The sequence below is a fragment of the Nomascus leucogenys genome, chromosome 7b, assembly GCF_006542625.1.
Source record: "Nomascus leucogenys isolate Asia chromosome 7b, Asia_NLE_v1, whole genome shotgun sequence".
Lineage (NCBI taxonomy): Eukaryota > Metazoa > Chordata > Mammalia > Primates > Hylobatidae > Nomascus > Nomascus leucogenys.
Genome location: NC_044387.1, coordinates 85,888,676 through 85,911,908, shown reverse-complemented (window position 1 = coordinate 85,911,908; position 23,233 = coordinate 85,888,676). Strand labels below are relative to the sequence as shown.

The 23,233-nt window shown below is 39.4% G+C and overlaps 1 protein-coding gene across 1 annotated transcript in view; it reads right to left on the bottom strand.

Moving 5' to 3' along the window:
* Window positions 1-4,301: 4,301 nt before the first annotated feature.
* CPE (carboxypeptidase E) overlaps window positions 4,302-23,233 on the bottom strand; it is a 120,938-nt gene continuing 102,006 nt past the window's right edge. The window contains exons 4-9 of the mRNA XM_030816297.1: window positions 20,966-21,083; window positions 18,720-18,902; window positions 15,732-15,871; window positions 9,606-9,705; window positions 6,972-7,090; window positions 4,302-5,110 (exon numbers count right to left, since the gene is read on the bottom strand). Of these exons, the coding sequence (XP_030672157.1) occupies window positions 5,012-5,110; window positions 6,972-7,090; window positions 9,606-9,705; window positions 15,732-15,871; window positions 18,720-18,902; window positions 20,966-21,083 (759 nt within the window). The 3' untranslated portion in view covers window positions 4,302-5,011. The remainder of the gene's footprint in view (window positions 5,111-6,971; window positions 7,091-9,605; window positions 9,706-15,731; window positions 15,872-18,719; window positions 18,903-20,965; window positions 21,084-23,233) is intronic.

Here is a 23,233-nt window from a genome sequence, read left to right as displayed (position 1 = left end):
TCTAACCTTCACTTCCAAACCAGATCGAAAAATCTTAGTTCAGAGTTTTCATTTATGCTAAGTTTATATGAAACAACAATGTGACTTAACTTCAAATAAATGTCAGTATCACCTTAGACTGAATTAAGAGAAGTATAGGCCGAGTGTGGTGGCTCATGCCTGTAATCCCAGCACTTTGGCAGGCCAAGGCAGATGGATTGTTTGAGCCAAGGAATTTGAGACCAGCCTGGGCAACATGGTGAAATCCTGTCTCTACAAAATATACAAAAATTAGCTGGGTGCGGTGGTGTGTGCCTGTAGTCCCAGCTACAAGAGGCTGAGGTGAAAGGATAGCCTGTGCCTGGGAGGTTACGGCTACAGTGAGCCATGATGGGGCCACTGAAATTTAGCCTGGACCAAAGAGGGAATCCTAAGAAAGAAGAAAAGGAAGAAGACAACGAAGACAAAGACGAAGAGGAGAAGGAGGAGGAGAGGAAGAAGGGAAAGAAGGAGAGTAGTCAAAAGAGGAAGGTGCTGCCTACTTCACTTTTTTTTTTTTTTTTTTTTTTGAGACAGAGTCTCATCTGTCACCCAGGCTGGAGTGCAGGGGCGCAATTTTGGCTCATGGCAACCTCTGCCTCCAGAGTTCAAGCAATTCTCTTGCCTCAGCCTCTCAAGTAGCTGGGACTACAGGTGCCTGCCACCACATCCGGCTAATTTTTGTATTTTTTTAGTAGAGACGGAGTTTCACCATGTTGCCCAGGGTGATCTCAAACTCCTAAGCTCAGGCAATCCATCCTCCTTGGCCTCCCAAAGTGCTGGGATTACAGGCATGAGCCACCACGTCTGGCCCCACTTCACTTTTACAAAAAAAAAAGCCACAAATCTAAAATACTACATATTTATGCCTCTTAAAAATTTTAGGCATTCAGTATAAGTTGCCTATTTCTTCTACTCCTGAGTTCAGAAGCAGTTGAAAAATAAAACACAGATCAATAGACAGACAAGAGGTTAAACTGTCAGCTTTATTACTGATAAATTGGAGAAAATGACATAGAGTTGTGAACCAAAGAGCCTATTAATACTCTGTGACTGCCAACTCTCTCCTCTATCCAAGTACACATCCAAAGCCTCCCTCTGCACCCAAAGGAAAATTTGGAGCTGTCTCTAGGGAGGAAAATGGGAAGTTTACAGTCCTTTGATAGAGTTGTTCTACCCAGTTAGCTAGCACCCCATCACCACCTAGCAATTAGATAATTGATTTCTCTGCTGGAAGGAGTGTGTGAGGGGTGAGAGTACAGGCCAAGAGTTGTATTTCAATGGAGGTCCTCCAACACAAAAACATGAGACCAGGGAAAGGACTTTCCCTCCCAACAGTGCTCAATTCTTTTTTTTTTTTTTTTTTGAGACAGAGTCTTGCTCTGTAGCCCAGGCAGGGGTGCAGTGACACAGCCTCGGCTCACTGCAACCTCCACCTCCCAGGTTCACGCCATTCTCCTGCCTCAGCCTCCCAAGTAGCTGGGACTATAGGCACCCACCACCACACCTGGCTAATTTTTTGTATTTTTAGTAGAGATGGGGTTTCACCATGTTACTCAGGATGGTCTCGATCTCCTGACCTTGTGATCCGCTCACCTCAGCCTCCCAAAGTGCTGGGATTACAGGCGTGAGCCACCGTGCCCGGCCAATAGTGCCCAATTCTATGTCCCCTACGCCATTAGACAAAATTGGAGCATGTTAACAGCATGACCAGGACAGGGAGCTTTGAAGCCCTCTATCAAGAAAAATGGATGCAAGGACAAGACTACGTGGACCTAACACCTTCCTTCCAACAGTCGAATAGGTAGTCCATTTGGCCTATATGGCCCTGTAGTGAAGACATATAACCTGCGTCCTCCCCTACATTTCCTGTGTTCTGTTCAGTTAGGCAAAGCCACCTGACTAGTCCTGGACAAAAAAATGTGAGCAGAAGTGACATGTGTCACCTCCAGGCTAAGCCAATGAGAAGGTCCACTCCTTAGTTCCAGTCTCTCCTCCCTTCCCTCTGCATTAAGTGGGGAGGTCCCACATTCCAGATGGTACAGCTATGCAGGTAAGGACCTCCACCAACCTAGGTCCCGACTGAACAGAGAGAAGTTTAAGAGAGCAAAGTCAAGGCCATGGAGAACAATAAGAAAAGAAAGCTCTTGGCTGGGTGTGGTGGCTCACACCTGTAATCCCAGCACTTTGGGAGGCCGAGGCGGGCAGATCACGAGGTCAGGAGATCGAGACCATCCTGGCTAACACGGTAAAAACCTGCCTCTACTAAAAATACAAAAAAATTAGCTGGGCGTGGTGGCGGGCACCTGTAATCCCAGCTACTCGGGAGGTTGAGGCAGGAGAATGGCATGAACCAGGGAGGCAGAGCTTGCAGTGGGCTGAGATCGCGCCACTGCACTCCAGCCTGGGCGACAGAGTGAGACTCCGTCTCAGAAAAAAAGAAAAGAAAGAAAGCTCTTGCCAAAGTGTAGAATGAATTCTGAAACCAGAAACATTTTCCACCCCCAAAATAGGAGGCCCATAAAGTATGTGCTCGGCAAGATTTCTGAGTTGCTGCAGGCCTGAATGCTGGGCCCCCCTCATTCCTCACCACTGTGGAAGTGTTTCCTCACGTTGTCTTGATCCTGTTCTACCACTGCACACTGTGGGTGAGGGATGCATTTTACCTGTCTTCTTAGTTTACTTGTCCCTGAAACAGGACTGGCCATGTACAGACCTGACATAGATACTATTGTGAGGTCACTCAGAGATCCTGAAATTGAAGCTCAAAGCCATGATTTGATGTGACTTTAAGTCGTCTCCCTTGCAGAGTGAGTCCCATATTTGGAAATAGGAGAGCAAAGTTGTGTTGGCACCAGAAAGAGAACTACAGCAGTGACAATGCTTACCAAACATTGTACTTAGGCAAGGCCATGTAACTAGCTCTGACCTGTGAGCTGTGGGCAGAAGTGGCCCCAGTTACCTTCTTCTGTGACCAACACAGGGGACTGAGGAAACCTTGTGCTGAGATGGCGGAACCGCAGATGGAAACATTCTACATAATTGTGTCACAGCACGCAGTGCAAAGTTCCTGGAGAGTTACGTAGACCTACAGACTTTGCATGAAAAATCAATTACTATTAAGTTAGAACACTAAGATCTGGAGTTGCTTCTTATGGCAGCATACTCCAGTCTATCCTATCTTATCTAAACCTCGAGAAGCAAAATTTTGAAGCTCTTCAGAGCTCAGTTTCAATCTCATTTTTCTTCTCACTCTGCGGGCTTCTCTTAGGCAATTGTACATCTGTCCTTCAGTCTCCATCAAGCCATGTGTTTCCTACCCCAATGCCTTTGCATCTGCTATTCTGTCCCAAAGTCCACTTCTCCCTACCTACCTGGGTGCACTTCTAGACTACCTTTCCCAGACTCCCTTGCAGTTACTGTGGCCAAAGAGTGTACAATTCCAGGCAGTCTGATGTGAACAGAAGTAATGTATACCACTCCCAGGCCTGCCCACAAGAACACCCTCTACATTCTCCCCCTTGATCTTTCCCCTTTCCTGTTGGCTGCAATGGAGATGACTACCAATGCAGCACTGTTGGATGTGTGCAGAAGATGGCAGATCTTCTGTCAGAATGGATCCCAGAACGTGGTCCCACACTGTGTGAACAAAAGTCACCCCATTTTTCTGTCTTCTTTCCAGTATAGGTACCTGAGCAAAAAATACACTTCCATTGCGTTTAACCCAGGATATATGTGGGGGCCTACTATTATAACAGCACGATTTTAAACAAAACTTACACTTGCAGCATTGATCAACCATACCACCACCATGCACATACACACACACACACACACATACACACCCCTACACTCAGGCACTCTGCACTGCTCACACCCACTCAATATTCTAGGTCTGTGCATTAAGATGCATCCCTGACTCCTCTCACCCAGTCTAATTTAAGTTGCTTTGTCATTCTTTCTCTCTGTATCCTACTCTTTCTTGTCATTTTACTTATCGCAATGCATAATTACATATTAACCAGTGTGTTACTGATTTAGAGTTTGTGTCCAAACATTAATTTGTGTGTTATTTATTTAAAGGTTGTATCCAAAATCAGAACCTTTTGCCTGCCACAATAACATACATAGAGGCTATGCAGTGCTTAGCACACAGCAGTCGCTTAACATTTTAAAATGTACAGGATGAACACATGAGAAGCCACTATTAAGAGGATACATGTTTTCATCACAAGACCACAACGCCAGACCAAAAATCTTAGAGAATTAAAATACACATTCTGGGGATTTTTTTTTAACCTTTATTCATTCAGAATGCAATTCTGGGCCACTCTACAACCAAGAGAAAACCCTAAACTTTTAAGCAGTGTTAACAGACTAAATAATATAATAGTATTGCTCCTATATGTACAAGCAAGAAGTCAATTTTTATTCTTTCCGTAAAACCTCTTTGTAAACATGTACCTTTTCTTCCCATCAAAAATGCATTAACAAGATCATGCTTATAGTTAGTCAGCACAAGAAAAAAACGACAATTTATACTGAACTATTTAAGTCTTGCAGTAGAGTGCTCACAACTCCGAGCTGTATCTGTTAACCTTTTCGATAGCATTCATTATGTGACATTGTCACCAATTACAGTAAAAGAACTTCACTAATTTTTGAAAGCTAGAATTACTCAAAAATTTCTGCATTGTAAATAATACCAGGAATATTGCATTTAAACCTAGGATGGCAAAATTACTTAAATCTTTTCTATACTTTTTTGTGTAATATAGGTAGGAAAATGAATACTATGTAAGAGAATGAAATATATCAAGTTCTTATATTTTTACCCAAGAGGCTATTTATTTTAAGTAATGTTGATTAATATTTAAATGATTAAAAAATAAATCAATGTTAAGTATTAACTGCACAAAATCTAAAAAAAAAGACCACATTACATCATACTACATTATATAGATAGATTTAAAGCAGCTAACTAGAAGCCTTTTTAAAAATTTAAAGTTTCTGACATCATTTTCCACCATTCCATCAATTCTTCCTTCTCCTCTTCTTTCCTTTCAGAAAATGACTCCAGTTCAAAATCAACCTAAAAGAGAAAATCAAGAGCATATTATTATCAAACTGCATGTTTGATAATGTGTTTTTAAATTGAAATAAAAAAATGCATGTGTTTTTAAATTGAAATAAAAAAATAAGAGCAGTTTCAGTATACACTTGATCCAGCCACCTGAATTAAAGTAAATCCTGAAATAAAAATCTCTTGTGATAAACAAAAGATATTTTCAGGGGAAAAAAATTCAAAAGCAAAATTCAAAAGCCTTATGTTTGAAATGTCCTTTGATTTAATAGCTTTGAAGACAGATATAATTCAACAAAATTCCTGCCCCAGTCTCTTCTCCTCATAAAAAGATGTAACTGGCCAGGCACGGTGGCTCATGTCTGTAATCCCAGCACTTTGGGAGGTCAAGGCGGGCGGATCACAAGGTCAGGAATTCAAGGCCAGCCTAACATGGTGAAACCACATCTCTGCTAAAAATACAAAAATTAGCCAGGCACGGTGGCACACGCTGAAATCCCAGCTATTCAGGAGGCTGAGGCAGGAGAATCTCTTGAACCCGGGAGGCAGAGGTTGCAGTGAGCCAAGATCGTGCCACTGCACTCCAGCCTGGGTGACAGAGCAAGACTGTCTCAAAAAAGAAAAGAAAAAAAAAAGGGATGTAACTTATAGTTAATTTTCTGCCTTTGGTTATTTAGTGAGCACCTCCTGTCAGCCTTGAATCTTCTCCTAACGTGGGAGGGAATGTGGAAGAATACAGTTCAGCGGGCTGGTATCCCAAACCACAAGGTTCTGCTTTCCAGAATCTTGAATTTGTTAAAGAAACTGACAAAAGCACGTATGTGTCCAAGCCACTCTCTTTGTGAATGGGAGTCTTCATCAGGTCTAGGGAGAAGCCACACACTCCACATAAAAGGCTATTCAAAGTAGGCAGCCCCCAACCCCAATCCTCTCAGGCCCCATCCCAGATGGAACTAAGAGTTTCTCGATTTGGCCACTTAAACGCCTGATTATTTTGGATCGTGATTACATTGACTACATCCTTGCACTAACGCATGCCAGAAAGACAAAGGATCAAAATAGCTGAACCTTTACAACTTGTTCCCAGGGTCATTTTTTCCAGGTTTCAGTTACCCAAATATACCTCTTGATTTTAATACATATACAGCCCAATGTAGACATGCACACAATCAAAACCATGTACCAGTTAAAAACTCAAGATATTTTGTTTGCATAAATCAGCATTTATACTCCAAGTTTTCGGTACATAAACAAAAAATAAATAAATTCTTTTCAAGTAAGGCTTTTAGACTTTCAAGAAATCCTACAGGTATTCCCATGGTCCCAGGCATATAATACAAAGGTAGTAGTAAAATTCTGCTCTAAGAGAAGTTTTGGTCTTATCACCATCACCTTCCTAACAAACAAATGAGATCTACTTAAATAAGATATGGTTTTTGATAGTACTTAGCACAGAGAGCCTTGCACATAAAATATGCTAAATAAGTGTTTGGTTACCACCTAAAATTTTCTTTTATGCATCATTTTTTTTCAAATACTTATTGAGAAAGGCACTGTGCTAGGTGCTAAAGATAAAAAGGCAAATGAAACATAATCCCATTGAGATAGAAATCAAGGTTAGCAAATAAAAATTTAATTTTTTAAAGTTTTATTTCATTTTCTCGTAGATCTCTTCAAAAACTGAGAATGGTAAGACAGCTTCATATTAACTTTGCTAAGCCTCAGTTTTCTCATCTGTTAAGTGGAGGTAACAATGTTGCCTACCTCACAGGGCTAGTATGAAGATTAAATATAAATCACTTAAGTATGCCTGACAATGATAAATGCTTAATTATTATTATAGCGCTTGGCTATTGTTATGATTACTTACCCCAACAGCAGGGCTGTAAGGAACTGCCACTTTCTTTGTTATTGCCAGATAGCCTGGAGCTGAGGCTGTAAGTTTATAGTTTCCAGGTGTAAGCAATCTCCAGTAATCACCATCCTTTGCTGTAGGAAAGCAGAACATCAAATCACAAAGCACATGAAATATGCAGAACTACACAATGCATAATTACGCCATCTAAGGAATACCCAGTCTAGCTCAGTTCAACTTTTTTGATTCTCAATTTTTAAAGTAAATATATAGGGAATTTAATGAAATTTTTTTGAATAGGGTGTGAAACTCTCTTTATAAACTTCATTTCTTATAGCTACTTTATAGATATCAATGTTAAATTGTCTAATAAACCTTATACAATCATAGACCTTCTAATCACATCAGGAGCAACACAGGTAAAAAGACAGATGAATTCCCCAAGCAGCAGGGTCAGAACATACAGCCATCATGTTTCGATTCTTGCCAGGTGAAGACCTGATGATCAGAGAATCTTCACAGAGTGAGGGCCAAAGGTAGCCCCTGTAGGATCTCTGAGGCCCTAGTTAGAAATTTAGATTTCTAAAGACTTAGAATACACTGGGCACCCTAGTCCATTCAATCTCCCATTTGACTAAGTCAGTGATTTTCAAACTTGGGTGCAAACCTGGGAAACTTGGTAAAATGCAAAATCTGATTCCAGCTCCCAGGTTCTGCATTCCTGACCAGCCCCAGGGCAATGCTAAGGTTTCAAGCAGAGGCCACACTTTGAAGAGCAAGGTTTTCGTAGACACTTCACACCTTCTCCTTTTTCCTAACACCCCTACACATCCTGTTCATCCTCCCAGTTGTTACTTTACATCTTATTTCATTGCAAAAATAGGTATAGTCAAAAAAAATTAGGCCCCCATCACCATATCATCAAATCTACCTCTAAATCCGCATCTCCTTGCAGCTAGTGCCTCAATTGTCTTCTTTGCTTTATAGCAAAATTTCTGGAAAGGTTTGTTCATGTTCTCAATCTCAGAATGGTTCTTCTCTTATTCTCTCTTGGACCCAGTCCAATCAGGATCCCACCACTCACTCCATTGAACAGATTTTGTCAAGATCCTCTGAACTGCTAAATCCAAGGATTCATTCACAAGGTTCATCTTAATTAACGCTTTTTCACTCCCTCCTTCTTGAAGCACTTCAAGGCCTCCAGGACAACACACTTCATTTTCTACCTTCAGTTCTATTGCTGGTTCCTTCTTATTATCACCTTGCCATTGAAAAGGTGGAGTATTCTAGAGCCCCTCCTCCGATTTAATTTCTTCCCACCTGTTTATTCCCTAGGTTAGATTTTCCTAAACATTTCATATCATGGAATGCAGAGAAAATATTTGTATGACGCATTAGGGCTAACAGGTTTCTTGTGACAGGGATACTAACGCTGGGTTTCACCCTCCCATCTAAGGGGCTACATGGGGTAACATCTTGGCACAGATTCTGGCATACTGGCTGGCACCTAGTGGACTGTTGGTAAATGAAGAATGAATGGAGTTTTAGAAGACAAATGTTAAAGATTTTTTTTTTAATCCAAGCTATAAATGTGAAGGTTAAGAAAGAGTTGATGGTATAGAGTGGTTTGGGACATAAGTTAAAGGTTAATTGTCACAAAGTCTAAAAAAAATTGTAAAGAGTTTATAGCTAAAAAGAAAAAGTTGTCATTATTGAAAAGATCCCAACAAATGACAAACTAAAATGACCGGGATCAATGTTTATTAATGGGAGTAGGTAGATTTGCCAGGAAAATGCATCATTTTCCTCAAACTGGCGAAATGGAAATGGAGCTCAAAACCTAGAAGTCACTAACATCGCACCTCAATCCTATAAGTTCTTGTTTTTTTTTTTTGAGACGGAGTCTCGCTCTGTCACCCAGGCTGGAGTGCAGTGGCCCGATCTCGGCTCACTGCAAGCTCCACCTCCCGAGTTCACGCCATTCTCCTGCCTCAGCCTCTCCGAGTAGCTGGGACTACAGGCGCCCGCCACCACGCCCGGCTAATTTTTTGTATTTTTAGTAGAGACGGGGTTTCACCGTGGTCTCGATCTCCTGACCTCGTGATCCGCCCGCCTCGGCCTCCCAAAGTGCTGGGATTACAAGCGTGAGCCACCGCGCCCGGCCTCTTGTTTAACCTTGAATCCCTGCGGATTCATTATATGGATTAAATGAAAAACTGTGTGAGAATTTTTAGACACACAACCCGCAGCAGTTTTCTTCCTTCCTCCTCTTTCCGCTCCCTCCTTCGGTCTCCCCATTCGCAGCTCGTTAGCACTTCTTAACAGAAACTAGAAAGTTACTGGTATTTTAACTCCAGCAGCTCCTTTTCTTTTGCCTGAAGAACTGCGAAGCATCGGCAGCCTGTGGCACCACCTCCCAGCTCTGGGGCGAGATAGCTGAGGAAAGGGCGCCACCTGCTGCACCCAGATTTCTAACGCAGCAGCCGCCCTGGGCTCCACAAATGAAACTTCACCAGATCAAAGCTGAGAAACGCTGTAGAGATACGAGCTATTTGTTTTGCTTAGAAGAACATAAGACTTATAATTATGATAATTAGTAATTATGCTCTTGTACATAACGTAGAGCCTCCAATTATGGCAAAGACCCACCGGATGTAACATCGTGGTCTATTCCTTCCACGGAGATGGTGGCATTGGCAATTGGGTTACCTTGAAGGTCTCGGACAAATCCTTTAACTCCTCGGTGTATCTGTGAAGGTCAAAAATAACCAAAAAATTAATATGACCTATAAATTTATAGAAATGGCCTTAAGTATGTTTCATATCAAGCATCTCCTTATTTTCCAGCAAATACCGTAGATCCCCATTGTTTAAGAATCAAGACACACACAAAAGGCCACTGAATTTTTTGTGCATTTCATTCTGCTTTTCCCTAAATAGATAAATGAAAATTAATATCTTGTTTGCATCCAAAAAAAGACTTTAGTACCTTCCAAATCATAAAAAAGTGTCATATTAAGAGAGGAGACCACTCCTCATATTGTCTTATGCCCAATTTCTGTCTCCAAAGAAAGAAGAAGTAAAAACTAAAAGGCAGAAATGAAATCCACAAGCAAACAGCCCAGAACCACACCCTGGGCCTGGTAGTTAAAGATCAACTCCTGACCTAATCGGTTATGTTATCTCTAGATTACAGACACTGTATGGAAAAGCACTGTGAAAATCCCTGTCCTGTTCCGTTCCGTTCTAATTACTGGTGCATGCAGCCCCCAGTCACGTACCCCCGCTTGCTCAATCGATCACGACCCTCTCCTGCGGACCCCCTTAGAGTTGTAAGCCCTTAAGAGGGACAAGAGTTGCTCACTCGAGGAGCTGGGTTTTTGAGACAGGAGTCTTGCCGATGCTCCCGGCCGAATAATAAAGCCCTTCCTTCTTTAACTCGGTGTCTGGGGGGTTTTGTCTGCAGCTCGTCCTGCTACAATATGTGTAAAGTTCTAGTCTTAGCGCATTTCATAACTTACTCTTTTAATTTTGGTCACCTGTGTATTCATTATATGGCTACTATCAATTAACAAGGATATCATAATAAAAGCCCTTCAATATTAGCTCATTCTGGATAAAAAGATATATACTGTGACTGCTTTTGCATTAAATCTATTAACATTATTTTGGCTGAAAATAGATTAGTGAACCTCATAACAGAAAATAGAATGTTGATTTAGAAAGAAGAAGGGAGAGCTGCCATTGAGAATAATCCCCCTAAATTAAGTTGTAGTCATCAACTGGCTATTATTTAATACACTGCAAACTACAAAAACTGCTTTTCTCTTTATTTTGGAAAGACAGTTCATCTAAGTCAATATGTGTTTGAAGTGACAGAGTTGCTTCAGGTCTTTAAGAAAGTACTGTGGTCGGGCGCGGTGGCTCACGCCTGTAATCCCAGCACTTTGGGAGGCCGAGGCGGGCGGATCACGAGGTCAGGAGATCGAGACCATCCTGGTTAACACGGTGAAACCCCGTCTCTACTAAAAATACAAAAAATTAGCCGGGCGCAGTGGCGGGCGCCTGTAGTCCCAGCTACTCGGGGGGCTGAGGCAGGAGAATGGCGTGAACCCGGGAGGCGGAGCGTACAGTGAGCCGAGATTGCGCCACTGCATTCCAGGCTGGGCGAAAGAGCGAGACCCCGTCTCAAAAAAAAAAAAAAAGAAAGAAAGTACTGCATCTAGAATATCAAGTGGTAATTCATTAAACTTGATTATTTAACAAAATATGCACCAACCTCCCAAATGCTCAGGTTGTGCCTCACCCAATCTGGCTATAGAAAATAAATTGTCTTTCGCTACTTACAATACTTGACTATTTCCCTACAGAAGACAGATAAGTCTCCTGTAACCCTTTGTCATCAAAGAATAAACTCGGCATGGTACACTGTTTTATCAAAAAGATGTCCCTTTTTACCAGGAATATTTTTTGTGTGTGCCATTTTTCTTAAAAAAATGAAACCTCTCGCACCCTATAAAAATAACGTAATTTTTTTCATGTTGCAAATGAAAAGGAATGCAAAGGAAAATGCAAAGGAAATGCAAAGGAAAATACAAATGAAAAGGAATGCAAAGGAAAAGGCTATCCCTGTTGTCAGTAATAACGATCATTTTATTGGCAACCAGTATAGTAAAGAGAGTAAATATATTTTTAAAAATTTAAGATTTATTCAATTCTAACTTTTCTCCATAACTTATTTATGAATTAACCAACCAAAATTGAAAAGAGTTTGAAATTTAGCCATTGGAAAACATGAAACATGAAAACTTAACTTTCTGAATTAAAAGATGAAAAATCAGAAAAAGTGTAGAGAAGAAGAAAAGGGCTATACGTAAAGACCCAAACTCTAAATTTCTTAAAATGAGGCCCCGTTCAATAAACTTAGAAAGATGCTAGCTTATAAAAGAGGATTTACCCAAGTACTTTATTCCTCTTGAGGCACTATAATCCTAAAACTATCAATATTATAAGCCTTAAAGAAAGTTTCTAATTTCCACATCATTGTAAAGTAAGTAAATCAACCACTACAAGAACATATTATTTGCCTGTATTAGGCACAAATATATTAGGTTAATATTCATGGCTTTACTTTTTTCTGCCTCTGCAATCCAAGACTTATATTGCAATATATGCAATATGCAGTTTAACAAATAGTTAAAGAAGTAAATGTCTGTCTGTGATATGTCAACTTTTCTGTTTGAAAAATTCCAGTGTAGTAATAAATCTCAGTAGAAGTGTATGGGCTGTGTCAACTCCCCATGAATTCAGACTGGAAAATTCAGATTGTATGGCTTTCACAAAAGAAATCACGAAAGTCCAAATTTCACTCATGCCTGGAGAAGCTATTTTACTACACTTGTGGTGCCTACAATGATTGCTCCCCAGATTCCAGGACATCTCAGTTTCAGCGAAGGCTGAAAAAGCATCCAGAAGATTCTCCATTGTTGCTAGGACTGTTTATAACCCCTAAACCCTCATGTACTTAGTGTCACGCAGATAGCTTGCTGCAAATGATAGCTTGCTGCAAATGAAGATTCTTCGGTCCTGCCCTGCAGAGAGTGTGATTTAGTGGTAAGAGAGGAAACTCATTTTTAATAAGAACTCTAGATGATTCTAATGCAGGTGTCCATGAACCATTTTTTTTTTTTTTTTTTTTTTTTTTAAGACAGAGTCTCCCTCTGTTGCCCAGGCTGGAGTGTAGTGGTGTGATCTTGGCTCACTGCAAGCTCCGCCTCCCGGGTTCACTCCATTCTCCTGCCTCAGCCTCCTGAGTAGCTGGGACTACAGGCGCCCGCCACCACGCCCGGCTAATTTTTTGTATTTTTAGTAGAGACAGCGTTTCACCGTGTTAGCCGGGATGGTCTTGATCTCCTGACCTCGTGATCTGCCCGCCTCGGCCTCCCAAAGTGCTGGGATTACAGGCGTGAGCCACCGTGCCTGGCGCATGAACCATTCTTTAAGAAATTTTTTGAGAATTTTGAGAATTAGACTCCTTCAAAGCTACAGAGTGGAAGGGAGGCTCTTCTTAGCAAACTCTTTACTCTAATTAGCTTTACAATTCTAGTCCCTGCAAACATCTCTTTAAAACTCTGCAAGGGATTTCCTCTCAAACAATTACAGAAATAGATCTCCTAATCACCTATTTTCCATGAGTTGTAAACTAGTCCAAGCTTAGAATTTAGGCCCAGGTGTTCAATTACTAATCCCCACCATTGTCAAGACAACAATTACAACACAGAACTTCTGGCAGCCCTCACTGATTTTTCATCAGCCTTTGTTTTCCTAAACTGGAGTGTTCTATGATGCAAGCTAGATGAGCTGGTTATAAATACCACTCACTGCTTAGACACAGTTTGCATCCTAATGACAATGCCATATCAAGGTAGATCACATGGATCTGTGGACAGAGCAAATCCTTATTCTGCGTGGCATAAAATAGGATTGTATAACTTTATCCTTCTTCTTTTTAGCTTATTTATATATAAATTGATATTACTGTCAGATGAATTGGATGCATGCCCACCTGCTACCGTTAAGTATGACAAATCTCCTTTTTCCTGATGGTAAGAAGATGTGTTTTATTTGTTTTGTATTATTTTTTTTCTCAGGAACTAAGAGATGATTTAAACAGCAGCTAAGCATGTTTTTAAATTGTTAATCAGAGTGATGATCTTATTGGCATCAACTTTAGTAAATCTTATAGCACGGCTCCAAGAAGCCTTTTCCAAACTCCCATGACTGGGTTAGGTCCCCTCCTGTTTACTGTTATTGCTTCTTGTAGCTAAGCTTTTCTTGTTTTTCAGCCAGCTCTCCTCCTCTCTTGTGATGAGGTATTCTTGTTTCTGACAGCACTCGTGTGAAGCCTTCCTGAGGACAGTCACTATCTCCAGTGCCTCACAGAATGCCTGGGATGTGAAACTAGTCAATACATTTTAGTTGAAAAAATATATACATAAAATTAAAAGCACTGTATTAAGGAGTATTAAGACAAATATTATTAAAAATTTAAATATTATTAAATATTTATTAAAATAAAAAGCACTGTATTTGATATCTAAGTGGAGAACACCTCAATCAGTCCCATCTTACTTCCTCTATCCAAAAACATACTTTTCAGTCAACTTTGCTCTTAGAAGATCCATCCAAATACAGCTCTCCTCAAAGGAGACATTCTGTAGGGGTTCCCACCAAAGTTGTTCTAGAGTCATCGTGGACTACTTATCCTAATTTTTTGTTGTTGGAAAATACCTTTTTAAGCTAACATGCAGCAGGAATCCATTGATTTAAAAAGAATCCTGTGGAATGAGTGTTCTTTAATAACCGTCTGACATCAGTGGATCTATTCCATGATAGTCCCTGGTAAGGTACTACAGTATATGGATATTTGACATATGTAAAAGAATTCCTATGCTGATTTTGCTTCTGTTTTTTTTTTTTTTTTTTTTTGTAGAGTAGCCTTTATTCAAAGGAGGCCATAGCAAGATATAGGGACCACTGCAACAGGGCGTTGCAATGGTGAAGAAAGAAACTGGATTCAACTCCTGGTTTTACTTTAAAAAAAGGTTTGATTTTATATGTATATGTTTATATGTGCATATATACATATAAATACTTAAATGTTTATTTAACAGCATTTTTCTATGTCAAATTAGTTTAACAGATCGGTCTGGACTATTTGTTGGCACATGAAACTAACATCACTCTACTTGACTTTAGGTGTAAATGGCCACATCCAGAATAAAATTTGAAGACTGGCAAAGCACTGCAGGAATGAACAGTCTTAGGTCTTTCCACTGCCACTGCCTCTGGGGCCAGTGTCTACATACTATGCAGGGGGTGGGGTTGGCAGAGGACTGGCCTGAGTAGGTGAAGGATTTTATTCTGGCAGATGGTGAGATCCCCCGAAATTCTATATGGATCACATTGGAATGGCTACATAAATGGCTCTCTGGTAAAGATCCAGGCTTCTGTTCTGAAAGTCAGTATAGCATGGTGATTCTGGAAATAGACAACCTAGATTCAGAGTCCAGCTAAGCAACTTCAGGTGAGCTGTCTAGCCTCTCTGTATCTCTGATTCTTCATCTTTAATTTAGTGATGATTACGATGATGATGACGATGATCATTTCCCTCATAAGGTTGTTGTGGGGATTAAATGCACTAATTATTACATAAAAGGCATTTAGTACAATGCCTGGGAAATAGTAAGTGACCAATAAACATAACTCATTATTATCATTATTATTATTACCTGTGATGCAGTTGAGTCCAGGGTGAGAAAGATGAGGCCTGTACAGCTCAAAACTTAAAGAGACACTCACTCTGAAGTGCTAATCCTGTACTTGCATGCCCCTAAGATTAAAATCCTCCTTAAATTTTCCATTCTAGGTGCCTCGCTTGCCTTACTTTTGTTCTGGCTCTGCCTGGGATGCCTCACAGTGATCAGGGTGGGAGAAAGTCCTAGGATTGCCCTTGCTTAGAATAACACAAACAGAAACAAGAGTCTACGTCTTTTCTGTATACGCTCCAGTTTAGTCAGTTCTTGGTGAATAGTCATGAGCCACAAAACCTATGACAAATAAAAGCCTAACTGAAACACTGCTGACACCTGCCTTCCAAATATGGCGTCCTCATTCTGCACCAGACGGATTCTCCTGGACTCCTCTTACAAGACCATTGTACGCCAGGTTTGAATGCTTCTAAACCTTGCATTTTATGCTGGGGACTGTGTTTACCTGCTCGAGGTAGCTAATGAGGGAGTTTTTGTTATCCTCCCAGTAGGTCTTCAAAGTCTCTTCAGGTGGGAACTTCTCACAGCTAAGCTCCACGGTGATCTCAAAACAGTTGCTGCTAAGGTAATTGAAGTCTTGCATCCCTGCCAAAACGCCAAATGGAAAGTCAAAATATGCACAAGGAGCCTAAAACTCTACACAGGCTAGTCTTCTGAATCAAGAACCAAGTAAAAGGTACACAAACCAGGGCATTTGGGAAGCCTGTGGGAAAACTTAAGGGAAATTGTCTGCTGTAAGGGATTGAACAACATAGGTTGGGGGTTGTTATACCTTAAAAGCACAAACTCTCAGGTTCCTAAGCAAAAGCATTTGCTGCTGCAGAGTGCTAATGCAGACATCACCCACCTTCCACATTGCTGGAGTGGGCTTCGGAGAAGACAACAGGGTAAAACACTTCATCCCTACTGATCTATTAAAGAAATGCACATCCCTCTAAGTCTACCTTTCTACTGGAGAAGAACTTGGAGCTTCATGTGACATGATCTGACATACTATGTTGTTCCTTAAGCCCAATCAATATCATAGTGTATTCCTGAGGGATTGGGAGTCTTGGCAATATACTATTGTCAATCAAGGAAAATGATGAGCCAAGTCTCAATCGTTTTAGGAGATTTCTTTGCCAAAGTTAAGGATGCGCCCCAGAGACAGGTCTATGCCTTTCTCTGAAGATGATTCTGAGGGCTCCAAATTGAAAGGGGAGAGGGTGGGATATTGACAAGCACAGAGTTTTCACATAAACCAAAGGGGGCAGAGGAAAAATGTGGGGAATGTGCATTTTACATAAGATAACGCAGACAAAATGGGGTAGGGGAGCAATCGGATATGCACTGGTGTCTGGCGGGCTGGGGTGCCTGCACCTGTAAAGATAAGCTATCAATTTACACGGCCATGGTGAAGTTTTCACAGCACACCAGGAATTTCCTTGTGGGCAAAATATGAGGGAGGCATGTAGCCTTTCATCTGGTAGTCATCTTATTTAGAAACCAAAATGGGGAGGCAGGTTTGTGTGACCCAGTTCCCAGCTTGACTTTTCCCTTTAGCTAAATGAATTTGGGGTCCCAAAATTTAATTTCCTTTCACACTATATATTAATTCAACAATCACTGAGTATCTACCACATACAAGATATAATGATAACAATACTTCAAATAGCACCAAAGAGAATATTCTGCATCCAGAACAATTTTAATTTAAATCTGACTCAAATTAGTAGAGGATGCTGTTAGTGCCCACCAGATTGCTTTTATGGAGGCAGGGCATCCAGACCCAAACTGCTACGGGTGTTGGCTGTTAGAGCTCACAGCTACCCCCGATCCCTTTTCCAGAGAATTGCAGGTGGGAGCCAGAATCTTCCACCTGGCTTGGGAGTTACATCCTCCTATCTCTCACCCCTAATTCCTTCTGGCCCCCCACAACCAATGGCTGACAGATATGGAGCCACCAAAGGTTGGTCCCTTTCTCTCAAAGGGAGACAAACCTGCCCCTAATTTATGCTCCAGGCTTCTTCGAATGGCTCAGGCCAAGGCTGGACTTTGCCTGAGATCACACCCCTGTTTAGCTCTATCCCCTTCCTTGCCCTGCTACCCTCACTTCCCTACAAGGTTTTTCCTAAAACGTGCTCCCTTAATAAATTACAAGCATCCAAATCCCTATCTCAGGCTCTGCTTCTAGAAAACCTGACCTAAGACATGAATGTTATTCACTATATACAGAACTGAAGACTAACGGAGCTTCCTTTGACTGTTTAGTTAAGTGAGACATAATCGTTAACTAATATTATTATTATTGTTAATAGTATTATTATTGTTAATAATGTTATTATCAGTATTTTACTGATATAGATAACTTCATATTTTGTTGACAATACACTATTTGTTCAAAAAGGAATTCCAAGAAGTCATTAAAGTTTTTATAAAAACTAAAGTATAAAATTACTTCCCATCTGCTGAACTAGACATGCTCTAAATCCTAAATTTGACATAGATCATATTTCTGAAGCTATTGGGGAAAGAGTACTAAGTCGGATCTGGATAAAATGCAAAATATAAATAAAAACAGAATTAACATGTATCAGAAAGAAAATCAGAAAGAATATTTTTCTCAGCACATAATTCAACAAAATTAAGCATATTAAACATACCAATACCCTACAATTAGCTAATGCTGCTTATTGCCCTAACAAATTTTCTTTTTCCAGGTGGGCCATAGAAAATTTTTCTCAGGCAAAGAGAAAAGTAAAAATATATATAAATATCTTCGCATTTCACTCTTCATCCTTGAGTGTTAGTGAAAATAAGAGCTCTGTAAAGTCCGCCTTGGGACAAGGAAGGCAAGAGAGCTGCCTTGGCTACCCAGGAAGGGGCTTCCCGCAGCTGCTGACCCACATGGCAACTGCTTCCTTTTCAGACTAAAAGGCAAAAAGCTACCTGATCTCATAGGGATTATTAGAATAGTGAACATAAACTAAATATTCCATGTCAAATACTCCCCGTTATCCCATCATTTAATAAAAAAGTACTGTGCACCACGTTATGCTAAAAGCCAAAGCAAGCCCTCTAAAATATATATTTACCTACAGTGAAAGAGCATGACTGGCATATACTAAGGATGCCATCTTATTCCCTAAGGCTTGAATTTGAAAAGTAGGGTCATTAACAATATTCAATTTATTATTTTCCCAATGAATGTCTTCAATTCATTTCCTGTATCTCTTCAATTAGCATCACAATTTTTAAAATCCACAAAAACAAAATTATACATAGTAATCATTCATGCAAAAAGTTTACTTTAATAGAATAACTATAGATTCAGTCTACTTTTTAATGATGGAGGATGATTGAAGATTCTCTAAATCTAAATCACTCTCTAAACCTAAATGGTCATTGTAAATAAGCTACAATCACATAATCAGAGAGCACAATGGAAACCCACCTCCAGGTACACTGTACCAAGCACCACCATTGGTGGTTCCATCTACAAAGCTGCTGTCGTCATCATTCTTGCGACATGGTGGCCGATTGGGGTCAGACATGGCCGGGTTGAAAGAAGAGTATGCCCGGGCCAAGCTTTGGAAAATGGCATCATCTGGGGAGGAGCTGTATTCGTGAGCACTACCTAGAAAACAAATCCACGAGATTAAAGAAATGCACACAGACCAAGCAGCACTGTATGTTTTCTAAAGAGGGATTCAGTTTTGAGTAATTGTATTGCTGATGTATTTTTTTGGCTACATAACTATGGGAAAGAGGTAAAAGTATAAATACTAAATAATTACACTTAGTTTTTAAGTTACAAAACTTCCATTCCTAATACTACAAAGTAGAAATTGGGTAGAATGTACATTCTACTTATGAGTTGAAAGCTTCGCAGGGAAAGGTAATAAAGTCATGGTAAACTAGGCCTGGGAGAATAGGAGGAAGATTTTTATCGTTAAAATCTTTAATTTAAAAAATGTACCTATACTAACCTCATACCCACTATGAATCATTCTTATATATACCATTCAATATCTGGTTTTAGATTTTTTAAATCTCCTGTATGTATTATAGAAATAAATAACATATTTTGATACACTGCGTTCTTATTCATGCATTATAAATTATGCAGGCCTACAAGTTTCCCAATTATCAACAAACCACAAAATCTTCAAATTTATTTAACAATGTTATTTCCCCAAAGACGTTCTTCAACACTCAGTTTCCAGTATCTAAAATTATCATCCCAAAAACCCCATTAAAAAGTGGGCCAAGGACAAGAACAGACTTTTTCAAAAGAAGACATACAAGCAGTCAAAATAATTGGAAAAAACGCTCAACATCACTAATCATCAGAGAAAGGCAAATTAAAACCACAATATCACATTACATGACTTAGAATGGCTATTATTACAAAGTCAAAAAACAACAGATGTTGGCATGGATTCCCACCAGTGTTGGTGGAAATGTAAATTAATATAACTTCTATAGGAAACAGTACAGAGATTTCTCAAAGAACTAAAAATAGAACTACCATTCAACCTAGTAATCCCACTACTGAGTATGTATCCAAAGGAAAAGAAATTATTATATAAAGAAGACATGTGCACTCATATGTTTATGGCAGCACTATTCCCAAAGCAGAGTCGTGGAATCAACCTAATTGTCCATCAATGGTTGATTGGATGAAGAAAATGTGGTACATATACACTATGCAATACTAAGCAGCCATTAAAAAGAATGAAATCATGTGTTTTGCAACAACATGGATGGAGCTAGGAGCCATTATAAAGTGAAATAATTCAGAAATCAAATACCACATACTCTCACTTATAAGTGGAAGCTAAACAATGGGTGTACCTGGACATAAAGGTGGAAATAATAGACCCTGGGGACTCCAAAAGCGGGGAGGATGGGAGGAAGTGAGGGGTGAAAAATTACCTGTTGGGTTCACTCTTTTGGTGATGGGTACCCTAGAAACCCAAACCTCACCATTATGTAATATATCCGTGTAACAAACCTACACAGGTACCCCGAATCTAAAATTTAAAAAAATAAAATAAACTAATCATCCTGTTTTTACAAAGAGCTAACTCTTCAAAGGCCCCTGAAAATAGATCCAAAGCAGGAAATTCCTTGGAGCAACAAAAATCAAGTTGAAAATATCTATCTGGCTAAAGCTTGCCTTGTCTGAAGCTTAACTAAAACTAGTTAGAGAAAGCCAAAGCACCATTTCCCCTCCCTGACACCACCAGAAACAGTCCCAAATGCAAAACTGTGTCAACACAATAAGACACATGTAGAGATCCACAGGGGCCCTGATCAAGCACCAAGAGGCTGCCCCCATGTTTAAGCCATCTTCTACATGAACCTACACACTTCTGTAATCTCTCCACTTTATCAGTGTCCAAGAGTGACCCAAGTTTATGACGTGTATTTTCTCCCTTTCTGTTGCCTAGGTACTCTGTCAAGATCACATTTCTCTTCACCTAAACTATCGAAAAAGTGAGTCCTTTTCTGCCAAATAGATATGCCAACACCATATGAAATGATTAGGAGAGCTTCCTGTTAAACATAGTTCTTTCTTCAGGCAAAAATCACTTAACGTCCAGTTCCTTAAAAAACATTACAGAAATCATCCTATAAACCCTTGTACAGTATTATAAACTTTGAACCAATTAGAGAAGCAGAAAGAATACCTACCACTCCGCGTCTCATCATATGGATAATTGGCCACAAGGTCTCCTCCATGGAGATTGGCAGAGAGCACAAAAGGAATATCCATAATCCAATGAATGACAGCCTTGGTCTCAGGAGCAAGCTGTTCAGATGAGAGATTAAAAGGATTATAAATTTAGTAATCATTGGTATGATCACTTGACAGAAAAGACATAGGAAAGGTAAAGGAAAAAACTGAAAGCTGGTCATACTTTAACTACTTTGCGGTTGTCCTCACAGAAAAAAATAAAGGTTCCTACAAGAGCAGCATTCCTCATGTCTAACTTTCTCAGATTTTCAATAAAAAATGTTTCAAAAGTGTTTAAATTTCTTTCAAAGTTTTATTTTTGTGGGCTGCCAGTTTTCCTCTCTTTGTAACTTGGAAACCAGCATGCACCTCACAAATTGTGGGACGTCGCTGTCTGATCTGTAGTGGTTCACACATTGTTATTATGAATAGTTAAGGATAATATGAGGAGAAAAGAAAATAATTGAACTGCAGGACAAGATTTGTCCTCTGTGGTGGTTCAAACATGTGGTAAGGTTTATTTCCAAATTTTGCTTATTATTTTCCCAACTTCCCTCAACTAGTTCAAATATTGTTCCTCTCAAAGAATATTAGGTTGAGTCTCTTTCAAAGTGGACTGTAAAATATGTTTACTTTGGAATGGTCATCTTAAATTTTAAAATAAAGGCAAGTTTCAAGAATTCATGTTAAGTCCTTAGAATGATTCACTGCCCCCTCATATCTGGGAAGCAAAACAAAGGAAGAAAGAAATGTATACCAAAGAAATAATGTGGAGCCAAAAGCTTGATACTTTTATGCAATGAGTTTTTAATAGCAACTAGGAAGACTCTCAAACCCCAAGTGCTTCTCTGATGAAAAGAAAAGATTTTACTGGCAATGTGATCCATGCCCTTCTTTGGGACAGAAAATCTAATGGCATCAGTAGGGTTTGATGGTTTTAAGATCTCATATTTGTATAGCTCTGCTCGGTTTATGAATAGTTCTCACATGAACTATTTTACTGCACTTCAGCATTCGCACTGGATCTGCAAAGATATTCATACCCATTTCACAAGGAGGAATCTGAAAGTTGGGTGTGTTAAACAGCATATCTAAGTTCACACAGCTAAGAGTTCACATCCAGTCAGTGAAACCATAAGGCTCACGCTGTTTTTAGTGTATCAGCTTTAGTCTATTAAAATTATCCTATTTTCACATAAGCTACTGTTAACTGTGGAAAAGTGTGATTTAGAGTAGGAGGTTGTTTTTGTTATTTTTCATTTGGTTGGTAGATCTTATTTTTGCTAAAAAAAAAAAAAAATATATATATATATATATATATATATATATATATATATCCATTGTAGAAAATGTAGAGGAGACAGATAAGAACAAAGAAGAAAATTAAAATTACTCATAATTTTACCACCTAAAGATATCCACTACTAACATTTGTATATATCTCTTTTTCAGTCTTTTCCCAATGTATTTATATAATTTTTAAATGTGATCATTTATATACCATTTTATATACTGCTTTTTATTGCTTGAAAACAGATAATGAACACCTTTTCATGTTATTAAATACCCTTCTAAAATGATATTTTAATGTCTGAGTGGTAGCCAATGTCTGGATATACCATTCTTAAATACTAATAAAATGATAGCTAATACTTATTAAATACTTTCTGTGTCAGACATTCAATTCTCTCATTTACTCTGTGAAATAGGGACTACATTTTCCCCCATCCTACAGATAAGTAAAGTGAGATGCAGAGATGTTAGGGAACAGCATGAGACCACTCAGCTGGTACTGGCAGAGGCTGGACTCGAGCCCAGCCATGCCGGCTCCACAGCCCCTACACTAGTACTAGTAATCTCCAAGAGGTGATACTGGGATGTTTATATTTTAAAAATGAAAAATACTATGAACACCTTTGTAGCTACCATTTGTCCAAATCTGTACTTTCCTTAAAGAAATCCCTAGAAATTGAATGATTTGACCAAAAGCTAAGCATGTTTTTAGCTAACAATGTTTAAGTTAAAATCTATATTAGCTAAAACTGTTTACATTTAAAAATGTATTCCAAACTGCATTCCTGTAAGGTACAGAAATAGAACCAGCAACAGTATAATAAACCTTCCATCTCTAATCTTTTTAAGAACAATGGAATTATTATGTGTTTTAAAGTGTGTCACTTTGATTAATGACAATAGAATTTTTAAAGTTTGCATTATTTTAATTA